The 27,734-nt window shown below is 55.0% G+C and overlaps 2 protein-coding genes across 4 annotated transcripts in view; one reads left to right on the top strand and one right to left on the bottom strand.

Annotated features, from left to right (window-relative positions):
• NSD2 (nuclear receptor binding SET domain protein 2) overlaps nucleotides 1–10,459 on the top strand; it is a 65,632-nt gene extending 55,173 nt beyond the window's left edge. For 2 of the 3 annotated variants that reach the window (XM_019657993.1, XM_019657992.1), the window contains exons 15-23: nucleotides 296–452; nucleotides 579–784; nucleotides 2,009–2,112; nucleotides 3,318–3,587; nucleotides 3,958–4,074; nucleotides 6,974–7,115; nucleotides 7,300–7,406; nucleotides 8,305–8,506; nucleotides 9,349–10,459. In XM_019657993.1, the coding sequence (XP_019513538.1) occupies nucleotides 296–452; nucleotides 579–784; nucleotides 2,009–2,112; nucleotides 3,318–3,587; nucleotides 3,958–4,074; nucleotides 6,974–7,115; nucleotides 7,300–7,406; nucleotides 8,305–8,506; nucleotides 9,349–9,620 (1,577 nt within the window). In that variant the 3' untranslated portion in view covers nucleotides 9,621–10,459. Of the gene's footprint in view, nucleotides 1–295; nucleotides 453–578; nucleotides 785–2,008; nucleotides 2,113–3,317; nucleotides 3,588–3,957; nucleotides 4,075–6,973; nucleotides 7,116–7,299; nucleotides 7,407–8,304; nucleotides 8,507–9,348 lie in introns of those variants that run through there. The other variant, XM_019657994.1, reaches the window with a different exon arrangement.
• Nucleotides 10,460–13,020: 2,561 nt separating this feature from the next.
• NELFA (negative elongation factor complex member A) overlaps nucleotides 13,021–27,734 on the bottom strand; it is a 33,452-nt gene continuing 18,738 nt past the window's right edge. Inside the window, exons 2-11 of the mRNA XM_019657997.1 lie at nucleotides 19,746–19,917; nucleotides 18,508–18,669; nucleotides 17,403–17,492; nucleotides 16,388–16,518; nucleotides 16,227–16,296; nucleotides 15,885–15,973; nucleotides 15,025–15,136; nucleotides 14,163–14,446; nucleotides 13,944–14,043; nucleotides 13,021–13,836 (exon numbers count right to left, since the gene is read on the bottom strand). Coding sequence (XP_019513542.1) covers nucleotides 13,652–13,836; nucleotides 13,944–14,043; nucleotides 14,163–14,446; nucleotides 15,025–15,136; nucleotides 15,885–15,973; nucleotides 16,227–16,296; nucleotides 16,388–16,518; nucleotides 17,403–17,492; nucleotides 18,508–18,669; nucleotides 19,746–19,917 — 1,395 coding nt within the window. The 3' untranslated portion in view covers nucleotides 13,021–13,651. The remainder of the gene's footprint in view (nucleotides 13,837–13,943; nucleotides 14,044–14,162; nucleotides 14,447–15,024; nucleotides 15,137–15,884; nucleotides 15,974–16,226; nucleotides 16,297–16,387; nucleotides 16,519–17,402; nucleotides 17,493–18,507; nucleotides 18,670–19,745; nucleotides 19,918–27,734) is intronic.

The raw sequence follows: 27,734 nt of genomic DNA, 5'->3' as shown, positions 1-27,734 counted from the left end.
GGGGTGGGGGGGGGCCGGAGAGCTCTGCAGCTCGCAGCTCCTAGCCCACGCTGGCCCCGCCCCTCCCCCCCCCATCCCGGGGGCCAGGTGCCCACCGGTTCTGCGTGGCTGCCGCAGGGTGTCCGTGTTTCCACGTGTGCTGTGACGATCTCCGACTCGTGGGGCGTTACTAGTGGTGGAATACATTTGCTCCCGGGTGGGCGTACAGGCGACTGTTTAAACGACCATCTAGGAGCTAGAGGGATGAAAGCGGTGGGCTGTGGGTCCCAAGGCTGAACGGCGCCCTCCTTTGCAGGGGGGAGCCTGCTGTGCTGCGAGTCCTGCCCGGCGGCCTTCCACCCCGACTGCCTGAACATCGAGATGCCCGATGGCAGCTGGTTCTGCAACGACTGCCGGGCGGGCAAGAAGCTGCACTTCCAGGACATCGTTTGGGTTAAGCTCGGGAACTACAGGTGTGAGAGCCAGAGCCCTGTGCTGCTGTTCAATGTGTTCTTTTTACTTTACAGAGCTTACACTGTTGAAGTTACTGTCACTCTCTCTGAAGAGTCTGTGAATCCTGTTTTTAATATTTATAATAGATGGTGGCCGGCAGAAGTTTGCCATCCCAAAAATGTTCCCCCAAATATTCAGAAAATGAAGCACGAGGTTGGAGAATTCCCTGTGTTTTTCTTTGGGTCTAAAGATTATTACTGGACGCATCAGGCGCGAGTGTTCCCGTACATGGAGGGGGACCGGGGCAGCCGCTACCAGGGAGTCAGAGGGATCGGCAGAGTCTTCAAAAACGGTACGGTGGTGTGAAACGGCGACTGCGGGTGCTAAGCCTGATCTCTGCTCTTCGAAAGTGTGGTTTCTGTAGGAAACACTGGGCTGAGCCTGCCGGTTGTCCTTGACGTTAGGGAAGAGGCGTTTTGCCGGCTGACTCGTTAGCACAGCACAGCTTTAGGGCACTGGGTTGTGATTGACGTCACTAAAATGCGGGAAAGTTGCTTCTGGGGAATCCTTTCAGTACTGATGTGCAGGAGTGTCACAGCTGGCCTCTTGGGTGGTGTCGATGGAGGGAGCCTCCTGCCGTCTCGCCCTGAGCGCACACTGGGAGTCAGGCATGGGCTGGCAGACAGGAAGCCCCGCCCTGAGCGCCCAGTGGGCGGGCAGAAAGGCCTGCAGGCCAAGACCAGGCTGGAGGAAGTGGCACTGGGCTCAGTGAGTGGGGACAGCGGGGTTAGCGCGCGCAGGGCTAGTTAGGGAGAGCGAGAGTGAGTCCCGGCTGATGGCGCCTCGAGGCTGCCCCAAGCGGGAGCCTTCCCCTGTCCTTTGGGCCCTGGGCAGAGGCAGCACTCAGCGGTCTCGGTGAGGATGGGTGGGCACCAGACGGTTTTCTTTCATAAGTTGTGATTATAAGAGAGAGGTTGGAATTGAGAGGCCGCTGAACGTGGTGAGCGGTAGCCATGTGGTGAGTGGGGAAGCCAGGGTTTCTCATCTCCTGAGGCCGGAGTCCTGTGGACCTGGCCACAGCAGCAGACCTGCCTGGTGAATGCCTGGTGACCGCCCAGCTGCCCGGCGGTCAGGCCCCAACCCCTAGCGTGGATGCGGGCGGTCCTGGCTCCTGTTCTCATTCAGCCCGCTGCCCACTCCTCAGGGCCCCTTTCTCCTTGAGAGAAAGAAAACTGCATTTTCATTTTCAATCTTGGGACAGTGAGTGTTGGTGCCTGGTACTTTGTCATTAGGTCACAGCCAAGGGTGGGGACCCTAGGGCCCTGTGCTGTGGCAACCTCGTGCAGAGCACCACCCCTACTTTAGCCAACCAGGCGTAGTCCACGGGGCGCTCTTCGGTTTAAAACATCTGCAGCCTCTAAAACCCCTGCCTTTTCCTGTCGTTACAATGTCTAGTTCTGGGGGACTGGAGATTGCCTCAGGGAAGTGAGAGTTTGCGGTGAACCAGTAAGATAGCTTAAGGGGGAGGCGTATTTATTTACTAAAGTCTTTTCCATGTATTTCATCGACTTTTCAGCACTGCATGAAGCTGAAGCTCGTTTTTGTGAAATCAAACTTCAAAGGGAGGCCAGAGAAACGCAGGAGAGTGAGCGCAAACCCCCGCCATACAAGCACATCAAGGTGACGTTCGGCAACCGGGCGCCCCCTCGGCAGCGTCCATTGTGCGCGAGCGCTTGTGAACGAGCCTCCGTGGGCCTCGGGGACAGCTGCCTGGTCAGCCATAGGCAGATGGCAGATGCTGTCGCCACCGAGCACGTCCTTTTTACACAAGGGTGATTGGGCAGGTGTGGCTTTGCCTTTGAGTGAGAGGCTCAGCCCGACAGCCAGTGGGGGTCCAGCATGACAGTCCTGGCCAGGCTGCCTGGAGCACACTGTCACCAAGCTCGAGACAAGCTGGGACCTGAAGTGGTCAGCCTGGGCCAGTGCTCAGCTAAAGCCTCTGAGACAAATGACCGTCCCACCTCAAAAGGTGTGTGTGGCGAGCCTGGCAGGACAGGGCGTTCCTGAATACGGCCTGAATTTGCTCCAGGGAGCTCAGGAGCCCAGCAGGAGACATATCCACATGTCCCCACAGTGCAGGAAGAAGTCTAGCCAGGGCTCAGCTCCGAGAGGGACTGGTGCTCTCCTCAAAGCCACCTGCGCTCGGTGAGCTGGTGCCAGCCATATCCTGTCACCCAAGGCCCAGCGGCCTCTTGACACATGTGCTGGCCACCTTCTAGCCGGCCAAGGGCTCGATATTTGCTCCTCAAATCTGGGCTGCAGTCAACATGTCTGTGTGTAAAGGAGGCGTTCTCTGTACTAACTGCGTTGACCATTTTCTTGGGGTGAGTCCCAGGAGACGGCGCCACTGGGTCCAAGAGCCTGACGCTTAGATTCTTGAGGCGTAGTTCCAGAGTGTTCTCCAAAGCGGCGCAGTTTGCCACCCCCCAGCAGTGAAGCCGTGTCTCCTTTCTGCTTCAGTTTGTTTTCTCTGCTGCTTTGTTTGGCTGCTTTCATCCCATTAACAAGAAACAGTTCACAGGGTGCTGGCTGTGCCCTAGTGCCCACTGCCCCCTGGGCGCCTCTGGGAGGCACTGTGGAGAGCGGGTCTCAGCACGCCTCGTGCTGAGTGGTCACATGTGTGTCGTCCTGGATAAGTGTCAGCTCTCATACACAAAGAACACATACGCTGAGATAAGAAACGGGGGGGGGGGGGTGGGGTGGGGCTGCACTGCCCCCGCCCCGAAGCTCCGGGTCCCCTTAAGGCTGTCTGCCACCAGGGCAGGGCCGTTGTGTATCCCACTGGGAGCCAGTGCTGTGGCTGAGGCAGCTCACGTCTCCTGCAGGTGAACAAGCCTTATGGGAAAGTGCAGATCTACACGGCCGACATTTCCGAGATCCCCAAGTGCAACTGCAAGGCCACGGACGAGAGCCCGTGCGGCTTCGACTCGGAGTGTTTGAACAGGATGCTGATGTTTGAGTGCCACCCGCAGGTGTGCCCTGCCGGGGAGTTCTGCCAGAACCAGTGCTTCACCAAACGCCAGTACCCCGAGACCAAGATCATCAGGACAGACGGCAAGGGATGGGGCCTGGTTGCCAAGAGGGACATCAGAAAGGTCTGTGCTGGGTGCCATCTGCCATTAGGAGTTTGGGTCATGGGTTCCTTAGACTTGGATTCACTTACTGAGCTTTAGCTCATGTAAGAGGGGATTTTAAAATGTTTTTGAGTTAATACAATTGAATATTGTAAAATGTTACGTGAAAGTTACCATCCAGCTAAGATTCCTAACATCCCTTGAAATGTGCCTTCGGTCAGAATTTTGATGTTGCTTCTGTGGAGGCTTGTGGAGTGACCCGGTGCTGTGGGCGGTGGCCAAAGGGACATGGGAGGTCCCGGGAAGGGAGAGACAGAGGTGAGCTCGCCTGCTACGCTCGTGGGCAGGAGTGGCCATCTGTCCATGTCTTCACCACACTGTCCGATCCCAGGGCGAGTTCGTGAATGAGTACGTGGGCGAGCTGATCGACGAGGAGGAATGCATGGCCCGCATCCGGCACGCACATGAGAACGACATCACCCACTTCTACATGCTCACCATCGACAAGGTAACGTGCCGAGGTCCGTGCAAGCCGGTGTGCGGCCTCTCGGGGCAGCCGCCTGAAGGCCATCTGGCTGCCTGTCAGTGTGAGCGCCGGGGGATGCACCAAACAGTCTGCGACGTGTCATGGAGGAGATGAGAACACAGACGCGGGAGTGACGCACCTTCTTGGTTACACAGTGCAGTCTTTTTGTTGGTCGTTGCATGTCTGAGCCCAGATTAGTAAACAGTTTGGGACGTAGGCCGGCTAGCAGGGCCAGCGTTCTCAGAAGGAAGGTGGGTGAGACGATGTCTCTATACATGGGGACAGAGATGGTGCGTCTACAACGCTGTCAGATCTGTGAGTGACGCGCGTCAGTGACTTTCCAGGGTGACTTCTTTTGGAGGCAGCAAATTTACACTTCCCTTGCTGTCCCCCCTTTTGGGGAGTGGCGAGGGATGTTATTTTATTAGTAATTAAAACCCTAGGCCCATGTCTCACTGTGTTGTGAAAAGTGCCACGCTGACCATTTAACATACAAATTGGTCCCTGAAAACGATATTTCTCACAGGGCCCCTGGTGGAAGTGAAGGTAAAGTGAGAGACACTAAGGCATTTCCTGCTTGTGTGTTTCCTACTCGAAGAAAGCCACATGTAGGTGTCTACAAAGCATAGTAGTGGGGGGCTGTGTAAGCAGACCCTCCGGGTAGAAGCGTCGTTGTCAATGAGGACCGGAGGTAATAAGACCAAGTCTGAAAGTAAATACCGAATAAGGCTGTGATTATAGAAGAGGTCAGAGCCGTGGGAGGAGGTTAGAGATCACAAGAAATGGACAGAAGACAGCGAGGGTGAATCAGGCAGGTCAGACAGTTGGCACAGGGGTTAACGCACAGTCACTGGTGGGTCGGGGGACACTGGACGGCCACAGAGGGAGGTACCGAGTGGCAGGTTGTGCTGAGGAAGTTGGCGAGGTGGCAGCGTGAAAAGCTGGTGGCTGGGGACAGGTTACGAGTGGAAAGCAGGAACGTTTCAATGAGTGGATGAACTGTGACACGTGCTATGTTTCTGGTTCAGAGATGAGATGTGGGAAAGATGGAAACATTTCCAAATGTAAGCATGTTGTAATTAGGTTAACAATGTTTAAACACAGCTGGACAGGCAGTTCCAAGTCCATACTGAAGGCGAGTCTGCAAGAGTGGCCAGCACTGTCCAGAACGCCTATGAAGGGTGGGCCTCTTCTGAAAACAGTGGCCCAAGGCCAGCAGTAGGTGACAGGCAGCAGGAAGGACAGAGGCCAGTCCCGGTGACTGCTGACTGCCTGGGACGGGGCAAAGGCTGTCCTTAGCTGGCACCGACGTTACCATCACTCCACTTACCAAAAAAAATTCCACGGTGATTGAAGCGCTAGGAAGGCATGGGGTACCTTTTATAATTCAGGGGTAGTGAGACTGTGTTGGGCTAAAACCCTAGATACGTACAGCAAAAGATTGGTAAAATAGTTGCAATAAAACTGAGAAAGTTTTGAGTGAGGAAAGGTACTAGGAAGTGAAAATTCAGACGTCAGCTGTGAGGAAGCTCCTGACACAGTTGCCCAGGGTCTGGTCTGCGGAATAGACACATACAGACGTGCAAACTGGCAGGAAAAAGGTGCACGAAACAGTGTAGACCCGCAGAGAGGCCCCTGCCAAAAGCGCCCTGCGCTTGCTGACTGTCTGCAGTGGGAAGGGCGGGGACAGTGCGTGGACCTGTGGCTGCTGAAGGGTTGAGGGCCACGGTGCGCCTCCCATGCTCTAGAGAAGTGCAGGCTCATCCCAGTCTTAGTCCCTGAGGCGGGACCAGCTCAGCAGTGTGTCAGCAGCGGGAGGGCTGCGCGGTGGTGACGGACAGTCTGATTGTCACCACGTTTTATGTAGTGAAGGCAGAAAAGCACGTTCTGATCCCGTTTCTGGTTTTCAGGGTATGGAGAGTCTGGGTGATCGGGGCCAGTCCCTGGGGACTTGTCACCTGGGCAGGGGATCCTGGCAGGTGACTCAGGCCCTTGGCTGCCGTGGTACAATGCCCTGGGGGCCACGGGATCCAGACCTCACGGATGACGGTGTGGACACACTTATTTATCCCCATTCACAGACATCATTTTGCATTAACTCAGGATTGGTGGCCTTAGTGTAGGGACCCTCCTACCTCCCATCACAGAGCGGGGACCCCTACCAACCAGGCAGTTGGTCTAAAGACTGACTTTTACGGTGAAGACGCCCGAGACCCTTCTCTGACCTGTCCCCCTTTCCCTGTCACTGGGCGATTGCATCTGGATTTTGCCACAATAGTACTCACGAGCACTTCCTGTTAGCGGGTCTGTTCCCAGGAGCCCGAGAGCAGAGCCAGCGTGCTCATGTGTGATTTTCGTCTCAACACTGTTCCCTCCGCCCGGGCGCCCCCGTGTGTCGCAGTGTGAAGCCAACGCTGTTGTTTGCGCTTGCCTTTCCTCAGCTGCGTAGGGTCTTGCTTGTGTGTCTGCGTTTGCTCCTTGGCAGTCGCCTCTTTACTCCTGTGCCCGTCTCGTAGTTGGGTTAGTCTTACCCTTCTCTGTTGGTGAGTTTTCTATACACTGTGGGTGTTGGCCTTCAGCATCTGAGCTCCTCGCGTGGCTTCCGGCTCCCTCGTGTGTCATTTGGTGGGTGGTGTTGGGGAACGGGCTCGCTGCCCCCTGCTCACCAGGGCTCGGTCTTCTCCACGTGGCCCAGACCCGCCCTCCATGAGCGAGAGAAACAGGACTGGTTTGGGGGTCTCCTGTCTGAGTGGACACGGGAGACCATGGTTTTCAGTACGACACCGGCTCTCCTGACAGCGGCGATTCCTGTAAGTGAGACTGTAATGGCTGACAGCTGAGCCGTGTAAATGCTACTTGAAACTTGAGTTGTGCCCCACAGGACCGCATAATTGACGCTGGCCCCAAAGGCAACTATTCCCGATTCATGAACCACAGCTGCCAGCCCAACTGCGAGACCCTCAAGTGGACAGTGAATGGCGACACTCGAGTGGGCCTGTTTGCCGTGTGTGACATCCCCGCAGGTACGGCCACCTGGAGGTGTATCCTGTTCTGTCGTGAGTGTCTGGTTTAAGAAGAGAATTGAAAAGGCACAGTGCACAGTGTGGGCGTGGGAGGGGCAGGAGTATGTATGGTGGAGCTGGTGAAAGCTTCCAGCCATTGCAAGATGGTCAGCATGTCCTGTGCGGTTTGTCTCCTGCCACCCAGGGACAGAGTTGACTTTCAACTACAACCTTGACTGTCTGGGTAACGAGAAAACAGTCTGCCGCTGTGGGGCCGCCAACTGCAGTGGGTTCCTCGGGGACAGACCGAAGGTAACGTCACTGCCCACGTGGTTCCTCGCTGACGTCAGCATTTCAAACACCTGTGAACACGTCCCTTTTAGTCTTGCTGTTGTGACAGGGAGGACGGTCTCCGTGGGGTGTGGGCGAGGCCCTGGGAACTGCTGGCCTTTCTGTCCATGGAGACGGTCCACGTCCTCACAGCACTGGTGTGCTGGGCACCCCGTACCGGGCTCTCAAACCAGAACTCCGGGCTCTTAGTTCCGGTGTGTCAGGGCTGCACCCCTCTGAAGGCTCTGTGGGGAGTCTGTTCCATGACCCTGTCCAGCTTCTGGGGGCTCAGCAGTCCTTGGTGCCCTGGGCTTGTGGCTGCACCCCTGCAACCCCTCCGTCGTCACGTGGTCTCTCCCAAGTGTCTGTGTCTCTTTCCCTTTGATAAGGACACCAGTCAGATTGGAATGGGGCCACCCTGCTCCAGTGTAACCTCACCCCAACTTAATTATACCTGCAGCGGCCCTATTCCCAAAGAAGGTCACATTGTGAGGTTCTGGGAAGGATGTGACTTCCGGGGGGGACACGCTCAGCCCAGTACACTTACCTGCCACCTGGAGCTAGACCTTCCACATGGCGTGTGCTGTTTCAGCCCCTCATTAGCTCACGTTCGAAGTTCCCAACAGACGGAAGAGCGGCTGCAGCAGAGGGCGGGCAGTGGGCCTGTGCTCGGTTCCCTCTGTCCTGCTGGGAGGCCCGGCCCTGTTAGGCGAGATTGGTGGGTCGGCGGGCAGGGATGGCTCGTGGGCACTGATGTGGGAACGCCTCGGAAGACACCAGGGCCCGGGCTGAGCTCGGCCCCTCTCGGTAGCTGGCCTTTGTTGCTTCTCCAGTGTGTGTGGTTCTTGTGAATGAGCCGTGTTTCCTTTTTCATTCTTAGACGTCAGCATCCCTGACTTCAGAGGAAAAGGGCAAAAAGACCAAGAAGAAAAGTAGGCGTCGCCGAGCAAGAGGCGAAGGGAAGCGGTCCGAGGACGAGTGCTTCCGCTGTGGGGACGGGGGCCAGCTGGTGCTGTGCGACCGCAGGTCCTGCACCAAGGCCTACCACCTGCCCTGCCTGGGCCTGGGCAAGCGGCCCTTCGGTGGGTTCCCGCCGCTCCGCACTGTCCCCGTGCTGGGCCTGTCCTACCCTGAGCGCATCCCGTCAGATCTGTCTGACCTGTTGGTGGTTCAGGTCGTGAGGCCCCAGCCTGAAATAAGCGGAGCCCGGCTGGTGGCTGGGGGCGGTGGTGGCCCGAGCAGAGCCCTCCCCAGGGGCCCCGCAGACCTTGGCAGGAGGTCAAGGTCACAGCCAGCCCTCCGCTCAGGCAGCTGCTTGGGGCCGATGAGCGCAGCCCTGGCTTTCCATGCGGGAAGCCAAGCCAGTGGGCTCCACCTCCAGCCACCACTGAGTGTCAGGGTGACCACGGGCATCAGTGGGACAATAGTAACTCAGGAGGAAAATGAAGAGGCCTTTACAAAGATGAGAAAGTGAAGAGGTGTAAAAAGTCAAGTATGTCTGTAGAAAAAAATACATTTTTGGGTATCAAAAGACAAAGCCAAGTTGACAAGATGTCAGACAGGGATGTCTACAGTGGGTGTGACATCGTCCCTGACCTGACAAAGCCTTTATGAATTCACGCCAAAGGGTCAGTGCTCCCGTGGAAAACTGGTCCAGGCTGCAGACAGGAGGGCACAGGACAGAAGCCAGGGCTGTTCGGGAGCCGCACAGGCTCAGCCTCGTTGGCAGGCAGAGTGCCGCCCAGTGGGGACGCGTGACCTGACACAGAGGCCTCTGGGCGCAGTGCCAGCTTCTCTACTTTGATTGTTGGGTGGGAAGCAGCCTCTTGTTTGGACCTGTGTCCATCTGATTAGACAGAGGCTTAGTGTTTGTTTTCAGTGATTGCGTCACTTCTGTCTGGTGACCCGTTGTGTTTCATTGCAGGGAAGTGGGAATGTCCTTGGCATCACTGTGACGTGTGCGGCAAACCTTCTACTGCATTTTGCCACTTTTGCCCCAATTCGTTTTGCAAGGAACACCAAGATGGGACAGCTTTCAGCTATACCCAGGATGGGCGGTCCTACTGCTGTGAGCATGACTTGGGGACAGAGTCTGTTCGAAGTGCCAAGGCTGAGGAGCCCTTTCCAGAGCCCAGGACGTCGAAGGGCAAGAGGAGAAGAAGGAAGTGTTGGCGGAGGGTCACCGAAGGCAAATAGCGCCCGGCGGGGGCTCGGTGAGGTCCAGGGGCGGCATGGCGCCGGCCGGCCTTGTGGGCCGGGGCTGAGCGTGGGACTGGCCCGGAGGACCGAGCGCGAAGCCACCATGACGGGCGGTTGCGCAGGCCTCCCCGCCACTGAGCCGCCCTCAGCAGTGCCCGCTGTGTCTGCACTGACCCGTCTGAGCTGCGTGCTTCGGAAGGTTCCGGGACAGACAGCTGGACACAGCATTACAGCTGCACTTGCATTTCGAAGAATGTCAAGGTCCCTCCCGCTCTGTTTTCTTAGGTTAAAGCTATGACTGCCAGTGACATTGATTGGCATGTGAAATGTTTTTATCTCTCCCGAAACGTAGAGAGTAGTGCTTTTCCTGAAGGGTCCCTCTTATCTCTTTAATCTTCGCCGTGTCACTGGGTCTGCTTACCTGTCATCACTCAGGAAGGACCAGGGTGGGCCTGCTGGGCCAGGACTCAAACCCTAAATTCCTTGGAAACCATGATTGCTCTTATGAAACAGCTGTATTTTTTTTTGTACTAATGTGAAAGTTTTCCTCAAAATGCTTCTTTTTCATCTTGGTGAGAAACTGGCCCAGGAATGGTGGTAGTTAGTGTAAGATTTCCCAAGTCGTGTTTTTCTTTTCATGGATTTGAACTAGTGCCATTGCTGTGTGGCCCGGAGAGCGTGGGGGATGTACCCGCGGGACAGTCTCCCCACAGGCCATGCCCCCCGCGCCAGCTTCTGGCCTGCATTTGGGGACTGCAGTTTCTCATTTTGCTTTTCTTTACCAGTTTCTGTCTTTTATTCTCAATATAGTCTTGCTAAACCTGTCTCACCCATCACCACCGACTGGAACGTGTATTTACTGATGCGACCCGAGTCCTGGCAGCCTGCGGAGTGGCCCAGTGCCTCATTTGAAGCGGTTTCTTAGGGGAAGGGTGTTGCATGTTGTGTTCTGCTCAGAGCAGCCAGGCCTTGTGCCACGCTCCCTTGGGACCCAGAGCGCATGGGCAGCGTGCGTTTCCAGGAGCTCCTCCTTCCAGGGTCTGAGGAGGGACCCAGAGTTTAGAAGTGTTGTCATCTGAAGTTACTTCCATTTCATCACACTTTGTGGGGCTGCTCACGGAAAACACCAGTTGTGCTGATCAGGGCGCCACCTGCCCGACGGCAGTGACGCGGTCCCTTAGAATCCCCTTACCTTCCGTTGTTCAGAAGGCCTGGCCCCAGGAAGTGAGACCCTTCTGGGAAGTGCTGTTCTCTGGGAGACATGATGCTGCTTTTCCGGAGTTGCTCTTGACCCCGGGAAGCTGGGAGTGTCCTGCCGGGCACCAATGTGCCCTCGGGCCTGTCTGCAAGTGTGCCGTGGGGGGGAAGGGGGCACTCGGCCGAGGTGCTGTTTTCTGGTCTTTTCTTCCTCAAATGGCCCGAGAACATCTGTTCTGTAGAAAGTTTACACAACTGCTCTTGCAAACTGCTACTGAGGTCGCCTGTTCATCTCTCATCTGGTTTTGCCTTGTGGAACTGCAGGGCGGCCTTGGGCCTGCTCCTCCGTGGTTTTGTGGCGTGAGCCGGGGTGAGGGTCTTGCCAGGCCATGACCCCAGTGGAGAGTCTGCTCCAGGTGTGAGGTTCCTGGGGTCTGTGGGATCCATGCCTCCCGCACGCTGGCTGGTAGGAGGAATTTGGCCATCCCTGGGGCCCTTCGGTCGTGATCCCGAACAAGGAACCGTACACAGAACCAAAAGGAAAACCCGGAGCTTTGTCATCAGCTACTTCGCATGTGTGGCCTGTTCTCTGGATGTGGACTTGCTTGCTGAGACCTGGGAGCTGTGGAGTATTTCAGTTGGTCTTAAGACAATACTGGATTGATTTATAGATTTGTGCTCCTTGTGCCATCACTTGGGAGGCTGTTCACTTGGGGGTGGGCCTGGAGTGGCCTGGCAGCATTCACACACACCTGTGTGTTGGCTCTGGGCACAAGTGGCACTCAACACGGGGTCCTTTAGAGCCAAAGGCCCCGGGTGCAGCCAGTGCCGTCCTTTGCCCCCTCCTGCCAGACGAGGGGCTTCTGTGTAAGTCAGAACATCAGAATTGGTTTTGCAGTGCACTTTGGGGAGCAGATTAACTTATTTTTGTATTTGACAGTAGTAAAATCATGGGATTTTTAGTCACTTTGATATTATTTCCAAATTCTTTTATGACCTTTCTGAAGGAAAATACTAGAAACATTTTCAATATGGTTGCCCTATCTAAAAACTGTTAAACTAACAAACAAATTAACACTAACTTGGAACCTCTTTAGAAAACTAGTTTATGAGCCTGAGCACAAGCAGGCTGTGGAGTTGCTGTTGAGCTTGAAGGGTCCAGGCCTGCCCGCGGGCCGTGGCGGCGCCGAGTCTCTTGTTTGGGAGTTCAGTCCTTTTGATTATCAGCTTCTGCCCTTTGTCATTAATGAGAAGCCAAAACAGAATGAAACCTGCTCGGGCACCTCAGGACTCCTGCCCGTGCCAGCCTCTGGGAGTGGGTGCCTCTCACGGCATGTGGGCACAGCAGTGGGCCCAGTTGGGCTATAATAAAATGTGACCACTGTAGGGACCAAGCCGGGCACCCACAGCACATGGTAAGGATGTCCCATCCTCCAAGGAGTCCGTGGACACCCAGCCTCGCCCTCACCTGGGTCTCCTACACACTCAGGTCTGTGCTGACACCTCTGAAGTATTTATCTTGACTCATAAACATAATGTGTATATATGTGCCCATCTTCCAGAACTACCTTGTTTTCGGGAGTTAAAGATAAGCCTGTTTTAATGAAAGTTGATGCAAACGACTGAGTTGCCAAATTCCCGGCCCTATGAGAGTGTTTTGATGTGCGTCAGTCAGTAGAAATGGTGGCCGTGGCCTCTGCCTACCGCACCCTGGCGAGCTGTGAACTTCCGTCAGAAATAAACTATACGTCGAAATGGTGTCTAAACTTTATACAGCCGTGAGGTCAGGCTCCTTTTAGGAATACTGGGTGCTACCACCAGTTTGATAGACATAAAAACTTGAAATTCATTTCTAGGGGGAATATACCGAAATGTAGATGTGGGAATTACCAGTTGGGGGGGGGGGAAATAGCATTTAATGTGGGAAGCTCTGTTCGGAAAATTGTGTATGAGTATTTTTGTATTAAAGAAATTTTAAAGGCTTTTTTCTTAAACTTATTTTCCATGGGATTGCATTTTGAAGTTTGGGCTTTCTTCGCTTTTCCTGTGGCTTTGACTTGTCATTTCCAGGCATGTGGCCCAGTCCTGACACCCCCTCACTCAGAGACGGGCTCCTGTCCTCAGACCACCATTCTGCTTTAGACTTGCCGCGCAGAGGCTAACGCGGCCTTGGGAGGTATAACAAATACTGAAAACAGTAAGTGTAGTTCCAATTTTGGAAAAATGTTTTCTTTTTTATTTTAAAAATAGTAAGTTGGTTCCCAACTCCCCCTAAAGGTGATGTGGTCTGGAGAGGGGGGAGCTGCTTGACCTCCCAGGCCTACAGCTGGCTGAGTCCCAGGCTCTGACAGAGAGCCCCCCGCACCCCAGACGGGCTGGCCGGAGCACAGCTCTGGGCTCCCTGAATCACTCAGCTAGTCTTACAGTGAACACAGGTACTGAAGCTGGTCCTCAGTGCTCAGAACTGTACAAAAGCCGTACAGAACCTGCGGTGGTGAGCGTGGCCTGGCTGTCCCCACCCTGTCAGTCAAGCCGGGCACCCCCTTTGGTCCCCTCAACCTCGTGGGGCGGGAAGAGCGCTCATGGGCCAGGATACGCCCTCCCTCACGGTCAGTGGAATTTAAGAAAAATAAAAAAGGTAAAAGTCAACCCGACAGCGCTGTTTGCTAACATTAGGAAGTTACAACGTTTTTGGCTAACTGTAACATTCAAAAGTGTAATATTGAATCCAAAAATGTGTCTTAGATCACACAAAAAATAACCCATATTAAAATTTCAAAAATGAGTCCGAAACACCCGAGGCGACGCTGCAGCTTGGGCAGGCCGGGCCCCTAGGACACGTTGGCCATGGGCTTGTACTTCTTGAAGCGTGTCCACTGGCCCGTGGCATAGTTCATCTCGAACACCGTGTCCACCAGCATGGTGGTGCTGCCCTGGCCGTCCGACTTGGGCAGGTCCTCCGTGTGCTCGCTCAGCTTGATCTGGATGACATCACCCTGCTCCTGGCACGGGTTCTCTGTGGAGGGTGGAGGCTGCTGGGGGCACCTGGGCCATGAAGCCTGTTCCCCCACCCCTGCAGGGCCCATGTCCCGCACCACCGCCAGGTCGTCCACAAGCACCCACCTCGGGAGCCGGCCATGAAGCCCAGGATGAGGGCCTTCTCGGGCCGCGTGACCTTGTTGGCCGTCTTGAACATCTCCTGCGCGGCAAACATCTGTTCCCTCTGCAAGTGCGGCGAGGGGTGTGAGTGCCCAGCCCCCGCTCGGGCCCCCCACTGCAGGTGTTGGGGGGCAAGTCATAATACCTACCTGGTGGCCCGCAGCCCCTCCGGGGCACACCTACCGTGAGGGACAGATTCTTCTTAGGCTGCTGCTGGGCAGGGGGCTGGGTCTGCGGGGCCACCATGGCCACTGGAGGTGCCTGGGCCGTGGGGGTGACAGCCGGGGGCGTGGTGGGTGTCAAGGGCGAGGTGGGCGTCAGGGGCGAGGTGGGCGCTGTGGGCGTGGGCGTGGCCGGGCTCAGGCTGCTGTTGTACATGGGAGCCCTCTGCTTGAACTGCGCCGGCAGGGCTGGGCTTGGGGTGCTGGGCTCCTCGGGCTGCCGGCTGGCTTCCCGCGAAGATGGAGCTGTAAGCAGAATGAGGCCTGGTGACAGGCCGGCAGGACAGGGACCCCCGCCCCCCCCCCCCCCCACCTCCTAGAGAACGTAGACAGGCCCTGATGGTCGGCCCCAGTCGGCCCGCAGCTGGGGCAGGAGCCAGGAGCAGCACCCAGTGAGTGTGGGTATAAGCCCGGGAGCCCCAGCCTGGAGCCAGAGGCCTTGGGCCTTCCCAGGCTGGCCGACCACACGTCCTGGCCCGGTCTGGTCCCCGGCCCGGGCACCGCTGAGAAGATACGAAGGTAGCTGAGCCCAACCCAATGAACCCACTAACCCAGTCCACGTTTCCTTTGATACTTTCTCCAAAATTGTAGCCCCTATTGAGCGGTCCCAGGGGCAAAGCGGGTGAAGGCTGTGGGTTTCTCTCTTTAAACTGTGCCGGCCAGGAGGGTCTCCCGCCCCCAGCCAGCGACAACAGGGCTGGAGGAGGAAGCACCATGTGAGGGGACACTGCCAGGGGGGTGCTGGGGAGCAGCTTGGGAAGCCTGACCCCGGCATGCGGCCCACCCAGGTGAGCCTGTGCTCGGAGCCCCTGCCGCCCGCTCACCAGGTGGGGTCTCGGAGCTGGGCACATAGGACGAGGCTGGGACCACGCTGGGCGTGGCAGGCAGGTAGCTCGTGGACGGCAGCGCAGGCTCGTTGTTCAAAGACCCGAGTTTCTGGAAGATAAGAGTTTCTGGTCCTTCCAGGAAGAGGCCTGGGTCTCACTGCCCCCCGATGCAGGGCTGTGCTGGCAACTCCATGGGCCTTGGAGCCTCACCCCCGAGGGCATAAACCTCCCCCCACAGAAGCCCCCCAACCCTGGAGCAGGACAGCAGGCACTGCTGTCCCTAGGGCTGGGGGCGGGGCTTCTCTGGGCCACAAGCCCCGAACCTCCGCAGTACTGGCCCCCCAACCTGGAGCTGCCATGGGGGTGGGGGTGGGGGGCCTGCTGTTTGCTTAAGGAGCCTCCAAACCAGCCATCTTGTAGGAAAGAAGGAAGTTCACTGTTTTTCTTGTCATAAAAACATGATAAAGGGAAGACACACTCAGAGTAAGCAAATGAGGGAACAGCTGTGCCGCAGGAAGAAAGGAGCCCATTACTCAGAAATGACCCCCGTGACAGCCTTCTCCAGGCCCTGCCCGTGGAGACCCCGGCGGCAGCGGTCTTCGGAGCAGCGGAGGGAAGCCTTCAGGGCGCGTCTGGCAGCCCGCAGGAGACGCGCCAGGAGCCCCTCCCGCGGGCACGCGTGGCGTGTCCCCGTCAGGGCCTCTAGCCGGCGCTGCCTCTCATATACATATCCATATACATACATACATACATACACAGCCGCACACATATGTACGTACGTATGTATAGACACATGTATACTCTCCGACAACACGCTCCGGTGGCCGGCGTGGGAGGCGCGGCCGCGGGAGCCCTACCTGCGTGGACACCAGGCCCGCCGCGTAGTCTGGGGTGGCGTTCTCGATGACGGTCTCCTCCTTGGCCGACTTCTCCACCACCTCCGTATCTGCTGACAGAGGGTCCCGTCAGCGCCCCCGGCGCGGCCCCACGCGGGCTCACGCCACGCCCGCCCTGCCAGCAGGTAAGGGCGGAGGCGCAGGCAGAGCGCGCCCTCCGGACAAGGGCTGCCGGCTGCGGTGGCCTCCTCAGGGAACGACGGGCCTGATGAGCCATGAAGGCACCGCTGAGCCGAGAAACGGGCTCCGTGGGATTCGGGGGCCGGCGCGCCCCGACCTGATGGGTGGGCGCCCCGTACGCACCCAGCGTCTTCCTCCGCCTCTTCGCCTCGCGGCCGGCGCCCACCATGTCCAGCTCGGAAATGTCAAGCAGCTGCCAAGACAGACAGGAGCCCCCCGTCAGCTACAGGACGCGGGGTGCTCCGGCCGGCCCTGCGGGGCCCGCCCCGGCGGGGGGCTCCCACCTTCACGCCCCTCTCCTTGCGCAGGGGTGTCCTCGAAGGCGGGATGGGGGTCCGATTCCCGGCCGGGCTGAAAACACTGGGGGTCGTGGGGCTTCTGAAGGGCGCCTGCTTCGGGATGCCTTTGAGTGGGGCTGCGGAGAGGGCGGTGCCCGTCAGGGGCCTGTGTCCCGCCACCTCTGCCGTCTCCCCTTTGTCCCGGGCGGAGGCCGTTCCGCAGCACGCGCGGCCCAGCACGAAGGGGCCCGCGGCCCCGCCCCACGGACTCGCTGGCTCTACAAGGCAGGCGGAGGGGACACCCCAAGAGGCCGGCAACCCTGTCCACCAGGAGCAAGGGCCTGCCCTGTGGCCAAGCGCTCGGGCACTAGGTCGGCCTGCCCGGAAGAGCGAGGCCTCGGCACGCGATGACATCCCAGCCGACCCATGACATTCTTGCCAACAACACTGAACACGGGGGCCACGCTGCGTCTCCACCTGCACAGACTGGAATCTTGCACCTCCAGCCCAATGGAGGTGCTGCAGGCTCAACGTCCCCACTGCAGCGGGGTCGCCCTCCGTCTCCCCGAGCCTCGCCCCACATCTGTCCGAGGGAGGTCACCGCACACCCCAGGGACACTCGCCCACTCCCGCCACTGGGCTGTCTCGGGCCTAAAGGGCAGGACTGGCTCTTGGGCACTTCAGTCCCCACTAAGTAAGTGCTGAAGCTCACCACCCCCAGATCCCCACCACGGGAACAGCGCCAGGGGCCAGCACCACGGCCACTGCAGACGAGAGAGGGATGCATGGTGGCGCCTTCCTCATCCCAGCCCGTCCGTGCATACCCTCCAGGTCTCCCTGGAAGTGACAGCCTCCCCTCCCGGCGCTCCCCAGGCCCGCCATCTGGTGGGACCTCTGTGTCTAAGCCACGGAGGCAGGCGGGAGCCTGTGGTCTAGGGCTGAGCCGCGTCTGACGGGCAGGTGGCTCTGACCACAGGCGAGCGCAGAAGCATCCAGCCTGACGCAGAGGCAGCGGCCTTACTCGTGGTGTCCATCTTCCGCAGCAGCCCCCGGCCCTTGGCGTGGAAGGGCACACCCGCACTCCTCTTGAGCTGCTGCGCCGTCTCGGTGGCTGCAAGGAGAACGTGGGACGTCAGCGCTCACCCAAATGACAACGCGCCTTCCAGTGCCCGTGAACGACGACGTCCACAGAGGTCACTTCTCCACATAAGCCCTTGTCTGCTCCCCGAGGGGCTGACGCATGTTCCAGCGTCACTACGTTTCCTGCGTAGAAAGTCAGTGGAGCCGAGGGGCCACCAACGGCTTTCCATGTCCCCACTGGAGGTCACCTGGCCTAGCATTCCCCTCACAGATGCATAAATATGAGGAAGGAAACACATTTTCTGACACGGCTCAGGGAGGACTGAGGCTGGGCCGCATCCTGCCAGCTCCGTGAAGCCACAGAGCTGCCCTAGCCCAGGCACCACGAATGCTGTTTGATTCAGATCCTTTGAAAATGGGGCATTTATGTGTGTTAATAATATCAGTTCCATAACATTCACACGAAGGTGGGTTACAAAAGCCATTTAGTTGAAGGAACTGGCTTCCTCGCCTTTTTCCCAGCAAGTGTCTCCCACACACTTTATGAGCCACCATTTGGGAAAACATTAAATAAATGATGAAACATTTTAAAAATCAAATGAGTTCACTGTGACTCAAGGTGACGTTACAGGAGCAAAGGCATCTGCAAGGCTGCTTGTCACGTCGCCCATGTGACTCAGTTGGTACAGATATCATTTTTGTGACAAATGTTAGACACTGTAACCTGAAAATTCTGACATTCCTAACACAATATTTTAGAACACAGTTGGGCATAGCGATAAATAAATTTGTAAGAAAACCCAAGAACTTTATGTAGAACTTGACTGCCTTGAAAAGACAGTTTAGGCACCATACAATCAAAAAGAAATCTGAGGATAAAAAGTACAGAAATAAGACAAAAGCATGATTTGCTTGGCAGTCAGTGTCCCCTATCTGCTGGCTCCCTGGGGCAGGCAGGGTGGCCTCACTGGACAGGTTCCCCACAAAGCTCGCCCGCTCCCTCAGTCAGGCACCCCCAGACCCGCGTGGGGACAGTGGGCACTCACATTTCTGCAGGAGCTCTGCCCTCAGTGTGGCGCTCTTTGGTTTCCTTTTTAACTGAAAATGTTTCACCGGGGGAGTGAGGGGTCCGGCGAGGGTTGTCAGGGCGTTTTTATTCAAGTACTGGCACTCCAGCGGCAACATGGCCGACGCTTCACACTCGTTCACTGCTCGGTCAAGAACCAACAAGCACGTTCATTAGGGGGTGTGGGTCCCTTACACAGGCCTCGGTTTTCACAGCTCATAAGAAAAATCCAAAACGCTCTTTCCTATTGAGAGCCGTGGACCTTCTGCTTTGTTTTCAAAGCAAAAGCAGCATCCACAGGACCGATTCCAGGTGTTCAGCTCTGCCATCTGCAGCCATCAAGGTTCCACTGTGGAACCCCCTCCAGCAGCCTCCTGGACCCTGCTGAATCCTGGCCTCAGAAGGCGGCCCCGAGGCCTGTCTGTTCAGCCAGGAGACATCTGGGGAAGGGGCTCTAGCTGCCCCCCTGTTCACAAGCTAACCTGGCCCCACCGGCAGGACCAGGCCCCTGGGGGCCGCAAAGCCCACCTGGAACAGAAGACAGAGCACATCCCTCCCACCCAAGAGACATCACCCGGGTGGGCGTGGAGCTCGCCTGGATCCTGGAGGAAGCCTTGTCAGGCTGAGCAGTGGGACAGGGCATCTCGGTCTGCTTCCCACGCTCTGGAAGCATCTGTAGTGCGCTGGACAGTTATAAGTCAAGTGAAAGCACACACAGTAAGAGCGCGGTCACCTCGGAGGTGAGGCGGCACAGGTACCACCTAGGGGGCCGCCAGCCCCGCTCTCCGAGCGGCTCGGGAGGAGCCCAGCTCCTCAGCCCTGCGCTCTTACAGACACGGCAAGTGTTTCCTAAGTGGTGTCCGTTTGTGTGCTAAACAAGTGAGCTGTGCCATTTTCAACACACATTTCCGAGCGTCTGCTCCGCGCCCGCGAATGTTTAGGTTCTGGAGCTTCAGCCCCAACAGGCAGAGGGCCTGCCCTCCGGAGCTGGTCAGGAGACTCGTGAACGTGGAAACCCAAGTGCAGTGAGGGCGGGGCTTTGTTCCTTAGACTGGAAGAGAGTGGACAACAGCACATTGGGGGGGGGGCCCAGGTGACATGGCAGGGGCCACACGCACTGCGCAGCACACAGGGCACCCTCAGAGTCAAGTCCATCTCGGAAGAGGCATTTGAAGGGAAGCCCTGTCTGCCGCTCCGGCACAGCAGACCCACACATACCCTTTTCTCGCAGCTCCCCTAAGATGTCCTGAACGTTGGGGTTCTGTTCTTCAAGATCAAGGTTGAGCGAGCCCGTGTCGGGAAAAGACTTCAGGATGTCAGCCACCATGAGGACCCAGGGGTCTGAGTCCAGGGTGGCCAGCTGGATGATCTCCGTGAGGGCGCCCTTCATCTGCCGAGAGGGGAGACAGGCAGTCCTGAGGGGCCGCAACGCCACCCCGCCCCATCCTGGGCGCCACCGCCCCCCATGCTGAGCAGACTGCCCCCTGCACGTGTATGGAGGACGGGATGGGCAGAGGGAGCGTCCATGATCCTTTGTTCCCAAACAGAGAAGCCCCCTTCAGGCCCCTCTGTACCTCACAAGGCAGCGTCTTGTCTCAGGCAACAGCCCCCACGCCCTCCCAGGAACCTCTGTGTCCCCGTCCCACGGCCATCTACTTCCTTGGGCTTCCACAGCCCAAGGCTGTAACGCCAAGTTGCAACACCCACTTGTGTTCGTGCCCCCACCTTGGCCTCCTATTGGGGAGGCTGCACCCCAAGGCCCCCACGGCAGTACCCAGTCTCTTCACGTGCTGATGCGACAGGGAATGTGAAGGCCAGCCAAGATGAGCTGACACACTCCAGCTCCTGCCATGAGTATGTGCTGCTGAGAACGACGCCAGGTGCCAACACCCCAGCCAGTCAGGAAACCTGCTGATGGAGAGCTGGGCCCAGGGTGGTGATGGACAGGGGGGCACCCCGGCAGGCAGGCGGCCCTGACATGCTCAGCAGAGCAGAAGGCCGGGGTCTCGGCTACCTGTGGCTGTGCAAGCGGGCAGGGGTGTGTGCCAAGGAGGCGTGCCCGCCAGCCCCACATTCGCAGAGGCCTCCCCGTGGCAGAGGATCACTGTGGGAAGGCTGGGGTCAGCTGGTGACCCAAGAGAGCAGGACCTCCTGGAGACCCTCAGGAGCGGGGGCCAGGCCCTGCACCTCCCACAGCTGGGTGCTGGGCTCATGTGAGTCCCTCACATGGCACAAGAAAGAAAAGAAACCTGGAGGAGTCTGGACTCAGAGGACCAGGGTGATGTGGCACCCCCGCCCGCGTCCCTCAATGCCTAGGAGGCTGAATTCTCCTCCCAGCGCCGCTCTGCCCAGCCCGGAGGCCCAGCTCCCAGGGATTGCTGTGGCCAGCGGGGTCCCCTCCACGCCAAGGACTGGAAGCCAGCACGTGTCTGTCCTGCTGCTCTTGGCCACACTTCCTCCCCATCTGCGAGGGGCACAGGTCCCTCACTGTCTAAGCCTGACACCTCAGGGCTGCTTGCTGCTGTGGTGTCCTGGCCAGCAGACAGCCAGTCGAAACCCAGCCTCAGTCCCCCTGACACCTCCCTGACCCCCGCCCAAGTTCTGTCCTGTAGGCTGCACGCAGGACCAGTGACAGCTGACCGGATTCTAAAAGGCATCTCTTGAAATATGCAGAAGTCTGTTGTTTTGATACATGGCAAAATTGCAAACATTTACATATTAACACTTGTGGTGGGGGCCCCGTCTACCACCTCCCCTTGTATTTAGCTGAGCCGTAAGCTCTGTTCTATGTTAAAAAAACAAGAAGGTATGGAATGAAAAGTTAATTTTATCTATCACTTACAAAAATAAGTTAAGGGTGAAAATACATCCCTGGCAAACTAAAATTATGTAAAAAAAAAATTACACCTAAGTCTGTTTTAAGTGGCTCAGGAAAGATAGCAGTTTCCCCTCAAAGCATTAAGAACAAGAAACAATCACATACTGTGTTGGAGGGAACTTGGGAAGGGCCGTCCCTGCAGATGACAACGTGGGCGAGGAGAGACCAAACAGGGCCCACCTAGGCCCTTGCTGGGAACCTTGGGGCTCGACTGTGTGGGAGTCAGGAGTGCCCCCAGCCCTGGTTGGGCATCATGTCCCCACATGTCAGGAGTCCGAGTGCCCGGGAACCACAGCTGAGCTGTCTCTGGAGGAGATGGGCCGGCAGGGCACACACTGCACGGGGACAGGGATGGCCCTACTGGGCCCACCTGGGCTGGCCCATGTCCCACAGTCCCTGACATGGGAACAGGGCTCTGGCCTCCCTGACACGAAGCTCCTGTACACAGCGGGGCCATGCCATGGAGTTTTAAAACTCTTTAAAACAAGGATATAAAGCAGAGAAACGAGTTCAAGACAGCAAGGCGAGAGGAGCTGACAAAAGTCGTAAAAGGACCATGCCCAGAAATATGCCGAAGACACTGTGACATCTCTAAGAACGTTCCACTGACAAGGAGCCCTCTCAAGGCTTGAACAGATGACAGGCTGTGTGGTGCTCTCAGCCAAAAAGACAGACATCCCCCCTCAGTTACTCTGTGTCTTTGGGGCGACCTCACTCAAATTCCAGAGAGATTTTCTTCACAGAACATGACAATCTGATTCTAAACTTCCTATGAGAAAATCAGCAAAAATAAGAAAATTTAAAAAGAAGATGAAAAGAGGGGGATTAATCTCACCAGATAAGACAATGCATTATAAATGCTTGGTGATTGAATACATTCCTTCCCTCTCATTTTATTCCCATATAAACTTCAAATGGACCAGATTTCAATTTGAAAAATAAGACCATAAAAGTACTAGAAGAAACCATAGAAGTCTTTCTTTTTTATGATTGCTAAGTGAGAAAGCCTCTCTCTGTAAGTATGAGTCTAAACCAAGGACCATAAAAGACAAGGATTAACACAAAAAACTGCAAACCCTATAAATGAAATCAAAAGAGAAAACAACAAACTGGGGAAAAATACTTGCAAGTCCTATGACAGGCAGTTAAAAAGCATGCAAGCAAAACACATATGCACGTGCACATACACACACGCGCGCACACACACACATCAATCTGCAAGTCAATAAGAAAGTTTATCATTAGAAAAATGGTTCAAAACCTTAAAAACACAAAGGATTCTCAGCCTCATTCAACCCAAGAGAAATGAAAAATAAAGGCATGCTGACACGTCCCCTCCCACTCGTGGGCCGGGCGGGGCCGGGCAGGGCGGGCTGAGCAGGGCGGGCCTGTCAGGGAGGTCAGGTAGGATGCAAAGCCCCCTCAGCAGGTGCTCCTGAGTCCAGCCACCCAGGGCCAAACCCTGAACCTGCTGCTGCTCCCCCGGAAAGCTGGGGCACAATTCCACCCAGGCCTGTACCACCACGCCCTCTGTAAATGAGTCACCTGAGGACAGTGTTTGGCCGTAGCGACACTTCCCAGGAGCTGGTGACCACACGCGGCCAACTAGCGCCTCAGTGGGCATGAGCTCCAGTCACCACTACTTACTGTGCATGCTTTCAGCCCAAACACTCAGCACTTCCCTGATACACTCTTAGTAAAAAAGTATGCGGGAAAAACCAAGATTTATGTTTATTTAAAATTATTTCGTGGGTGAAATAACCAGCCGAGTGGTTCCTTGGTTAAGAGCTGGCTTGGGAGTGTGAGCTCTGAGCAGCAGGGCCACTGGTTCGGATCCCACATGAGGGCCAGTGACACTGCCCTCTACAGTTAAGGTGGTGAACAGCAGCTTGACCTGGAGCTGGGCTGCTGGGGGTCGCCGGCAACTGCGTAGGCTGCAGTGGGCTACCATAAGCTGCCGTGAGTGGCCAGCAGACAGCATGAGCGGCTGGCAGCCGGTGTGAGCTGCTGTCCAACAGCCGGCGACCGATCTGCCTCAGCCGGGAAAAGGGCAATGACAATACCAACATGGACCAGTGAAGCGACGTCCTCCACAACTAGACTGAAGAACAAAAGGACAACTTGTCTGTTCCCTTTCCCCGATTCCCCAGCACTGTTCCCATCCCCCAATTCCCCAATAAAATCTTTAAAAAAAATAAAAATATTTTTTTTCCTGTGTTCTGAATCATCAGGTCTTTCATTGCTTAGGTAAACTAAATCTTTATATTGAAAGAATGCAATTTTGCTTCCAACCATTTAACTTTCTGTAATTGCCTGTGATGATTAGATTCATAATTAAGTATTGACTTGTGATCCTACTTAAACAAGCGTATGTTTAATAAACTCCCCAAACTTCAAAATTTCAATGGAAGCTTGACCTTAACTTGAAGATAACTGGAATTCTTCATAAGGATCCCTGAAGCATCTCAAAGTATCTCTCTCTTTACAAAAGGGGGACATTAAACTAATTAGGCCTATCTGATAGGCGATAATTTTGAGGTTTGGGAAGTAGGTTTTAATTCGGTTGCCTTCCTCGAGGTGACAGTGTGGATGCATCCTCATTGGGCAGGAGCATTCTCAGGCCAGAGGGCTACAGCTGCAGCAGCAGCTGCTAAGATACTTCTAGAAAGGACTTTCGCGGCTTGGACAAGCCCCAAAGTGCCACAGTGACTGGGGAACCTACGTTACAAATTCTTTACAGACACCATGCAGGCAAAATTCGGCCAACACTGCAGCATTTCTAATGCACTTGTGAGCCGCAGGCTCTGGCTTCCGGGAACAAACCCACGAGGCAGTCAAAATGTAAGTGGAGCAGCTTGCTGCATCTTTCACGCCTGCCTTGGCCTAACGCCTTTCCCTTGGTACTGCTATCCCTAAGATTTACTTGGTTCCTTTGGTCAATGCTGTCTCCTTGCAGAAACATCACCGGGAGACCTGAGACTCGATCTTGGACTGTCCGAGCCTGCCCTGTTGAAGAGACCTGACTTACTATCAAAGCCTTGATGTTAACTTGGAGTTCGTACAGCCACCTTTCCACAGCGCACTCCCAGGAGGCGGAGACTTGGAGCATCACGCTGACAACCAGAAAAGCCGTCTACTAGGAAAGACCTCCAGCCTCACTGGAAAGGACCATCCTGGGTGCCGTGCAACGGAGGTACAGTGCACTGATTCACGGGCTCATGCGCCGCATTGGAAAGGCTCCCTCGCCCACACCTCATTCGCCTGACTGGACATCCCAGCCTATAGGAGACGTCAAATCAAGGTTCTCCAGAGCAGACAGCCTTTCCCAAGACTTGGGGCCAGGCCAGCATTCAGATCCTGCTATGCATAATCCTTACGTGTATTCCACTGTTGTCATAATGTTTGCATTCCTGGGCATCTTGATCTTAATTCTCTTGTGACAGCCAGTCAGCTTCCCTATGTTTTGGGTTGTACGCTCATTAACCTTGACTATACCCTCGTAAACGGGACACACTGGCATGGAAACGTTATGATACAATGCTTTCGAGCTGTGGCCTCCTCACGGAAACTGCCTGAACACTGGGCAGTTGCCCGACGCCCGCCTCTACCTTCGCTGAAACTGATGTTTCCAGATATTCCTGTCAGCAATTCCTTCACCGTCCACTGCTAATCCTACAAAATGCTTTGTGACCGTGGTGGGATCAGCCCTGCTCAGCACATTCCCGCCTCTCTGCCGTCAGAATTGCCACTCCAGTAGTTTCGCGCACCACCTAATGGGGACGTGGTCATCACGAGGGAAGAACCATGGCCTCTCAGCCCCCTTTTCAAGGGGCTGGTTTGGACCTACAAGCATTCTCCTTTGTTGCTTGAATGGAGCCAAATCTGTGTGTCTTGGTCGAGTGATGTGCTGCTAGTTTTTATGAAAAGTACATCATCTTAAGTGTGAATTATTCCTTTTATCTTGCTTCTTGTGCTAGAAGAATCTTAACCCGTGTTGACATCTGATCAGATTATCGTGTGGAAGGACCTGAACCTCAACTGAGGTGACTTGGAGCAACATGTAAGGTAGACACTGGCAGCTAAGGGAAGCTGTGTATGCCATCTTTATGAGAATTCCTAAATGTGTATCATCCTTTTCCTAATGCCTTAAAGAAAAAGGGGCAATTTCAAATGTAAGAAAATGTCTTTCCAGTAGGAATACTGTCCTGACAGGAATCGGTCTGCCAGCTTAGGGCTGTTACTTTTCTTATGCCTCTCAGGACTAAGTGAATGTGACTCAGTAATTTGAGGACTACTTCCCTGTGTCAGTTCCTTGTCCTCTACCTCATGGCAACATTGAAAAACTGAAATACACTTCAAGTGAATTTCAGAGAAAACAGGCCTACCTTTTTAGATATCTGTTAGCATGGATAACACTTAACATAATTTGGAAAAGTCAATGATTCCATAAATTGTATTACCGGGGTTAAGGTTTACCGTGCGATGGGCTGGTGCTTTCTTTAAGGCACAAAACCTTTCTTCCAGATACTATCCACCAACGGTACTCCTGCCCGTGTGTAACATCTTACTGAGTGGGAGAAAGAAATACAAGGACCCAAACGGTTTGTCCTTTTACACAGTGATAGGGGACACCGTCCGTTCTCCAGTGAGAGCATCAGAGATTCACTCTGGTGACTGACCTGAGTGGCAGGTAGAGTAAGGCCTCACCGTGACCACATCCACATGACTTGGCTCCTGCCCCACTACTGATCACTTCCTTGAACAAACACACACCTTTACCCTCTAGTAGGTGCTACAGAGGGCATGAGAAGTGTGCAAATGGATCCTGTTCACCAAGAACTTTGAATAGAGAAGATCAAACTGTCACCTGATGGTTAGGGACCAGCCTGACTTCCCTGGCAACTGGTCTTCACTTCTCAGTCACTGACCCAGAGACATGGCTTTCTGGCTGATAGGCTGTGTTCTGGAACCTAGAAATCAGTTCACGGGATCCGTGAGAGCACCTAGCTTAGCCCAGACACTGTGATAAACTGTATCAGATTCGTGAGGATGGGCAAAAGTGGCAGGGAAATTAAACTGTTCCCTTTTCACCTCTAAAAGTATGGCGGTGTACTGACGGGGAGGAGCATTTAAAGTCTCCCTTCTACCAGGTAACCATTTAGGTGAAACCATGTTAACACTGAGATGAATGCTTAGAAATTCAGAGGTATTGGTTCTGTACCTATATTAATTTGAGCTCACTTAATTGGTGCTATATTCATAAGGATTTTGTTCTATTAACTATTACAGATTTCATGGTAAACAGCTAGTTGCATGGTAAACAGACTATTTCGCATCTTTGTAAACTTGAGTATGATTCTGGTACGTCTGCGGATATAAACGGTACTTTATTCCAACACTAATTCATGTACGGAGCGAATAAATCCAGTTGTATAATTTTCAAATGCCATCAGTAAAAAATATGTAAAAGCACATAAGGATTTCCATCAATTCCATTCCTCTTAGCTCTTCTCAGATACAGTTGAATCTTAATCATTCCAGGATGGCGGCAGGTAGAATTGAGATTCATATTTGGGGGGAGGCAACCACTCCCTTAGAACCGTGGGGTCATGGACTGGCCCTGGCACTGCCCAGTTAGACATAATGATGTGATATCTAACGAGGACAGTTAACGGAATGACCTGCTCAGCCACCAGAGCCAGCAGAGTCAACCAAGAGCTTTAGTTTCCCGCATTGGAGCAGCCTCGGCATCGAAGTGCTTTAGATGACGTGCCTGCAGCCCAAGGAGGACTTTGTGCCATAGGTAATGCCTCTTGCTGGATAAATACCTCTTTCCAGGTAGAACTGGAAACAACCAAGCTTCTTAAACTCGCAAAATCCCTTAAGGGACATTCCAGTTTCCCTTGCAAGTGCCACTAGCTGATTGGATTTAAATTTTGGTTCAGAACTATTTTAAGGTCTGGAGTGCAAATTGTTCTACTCATCACTGTTCTAATTTGCTTACTGGACCTCATGGTCCAGCTGTTGATGTTCTGCATAGCCAGGTGCTTAACTGCACACAAAGGCTTGAGTGATGGTTGCACAAGGACCGTGATCCATCAAGCCATTACACCCCTTAGTTTTTGTAAAACCATGGTGATTAAAAAATGTTTTTCCTATTATACGATAGATTGTCTACCCACCCAAAAAGAACTGTAAGCTGACTAGACCCCCCCAGACTGAGGATGGCTCTGTTGCGCAATGGATAGTGCACTGGACTTCTAGACGCCCCCAGTCTGAATACTATTCGCCAGCTGCGCTGGTTTTCTTTCCTTTTTTTTTTTTTTTTT

This window comes from Hipposideros armiger, unplaced genomic scaffold, assembly GCF_001890085.2.
Source record: "Hipposideros armiger isolate ML-2016 unplaced genomic scaffold, ASM189008v1 scaffold_282, whole genome shotgun sequence".
Lineage (NCBI taxonomy): Eukaryota > Metazoa > Chordata > Mammalia > Chiroptera > Hipposideridae > Hipposideros > Hipposideros armiger.
Note: the sequence above shows the minus strand (reverse complement) of the source record. Positions and strands in the feature narration are given on the sequence as shown.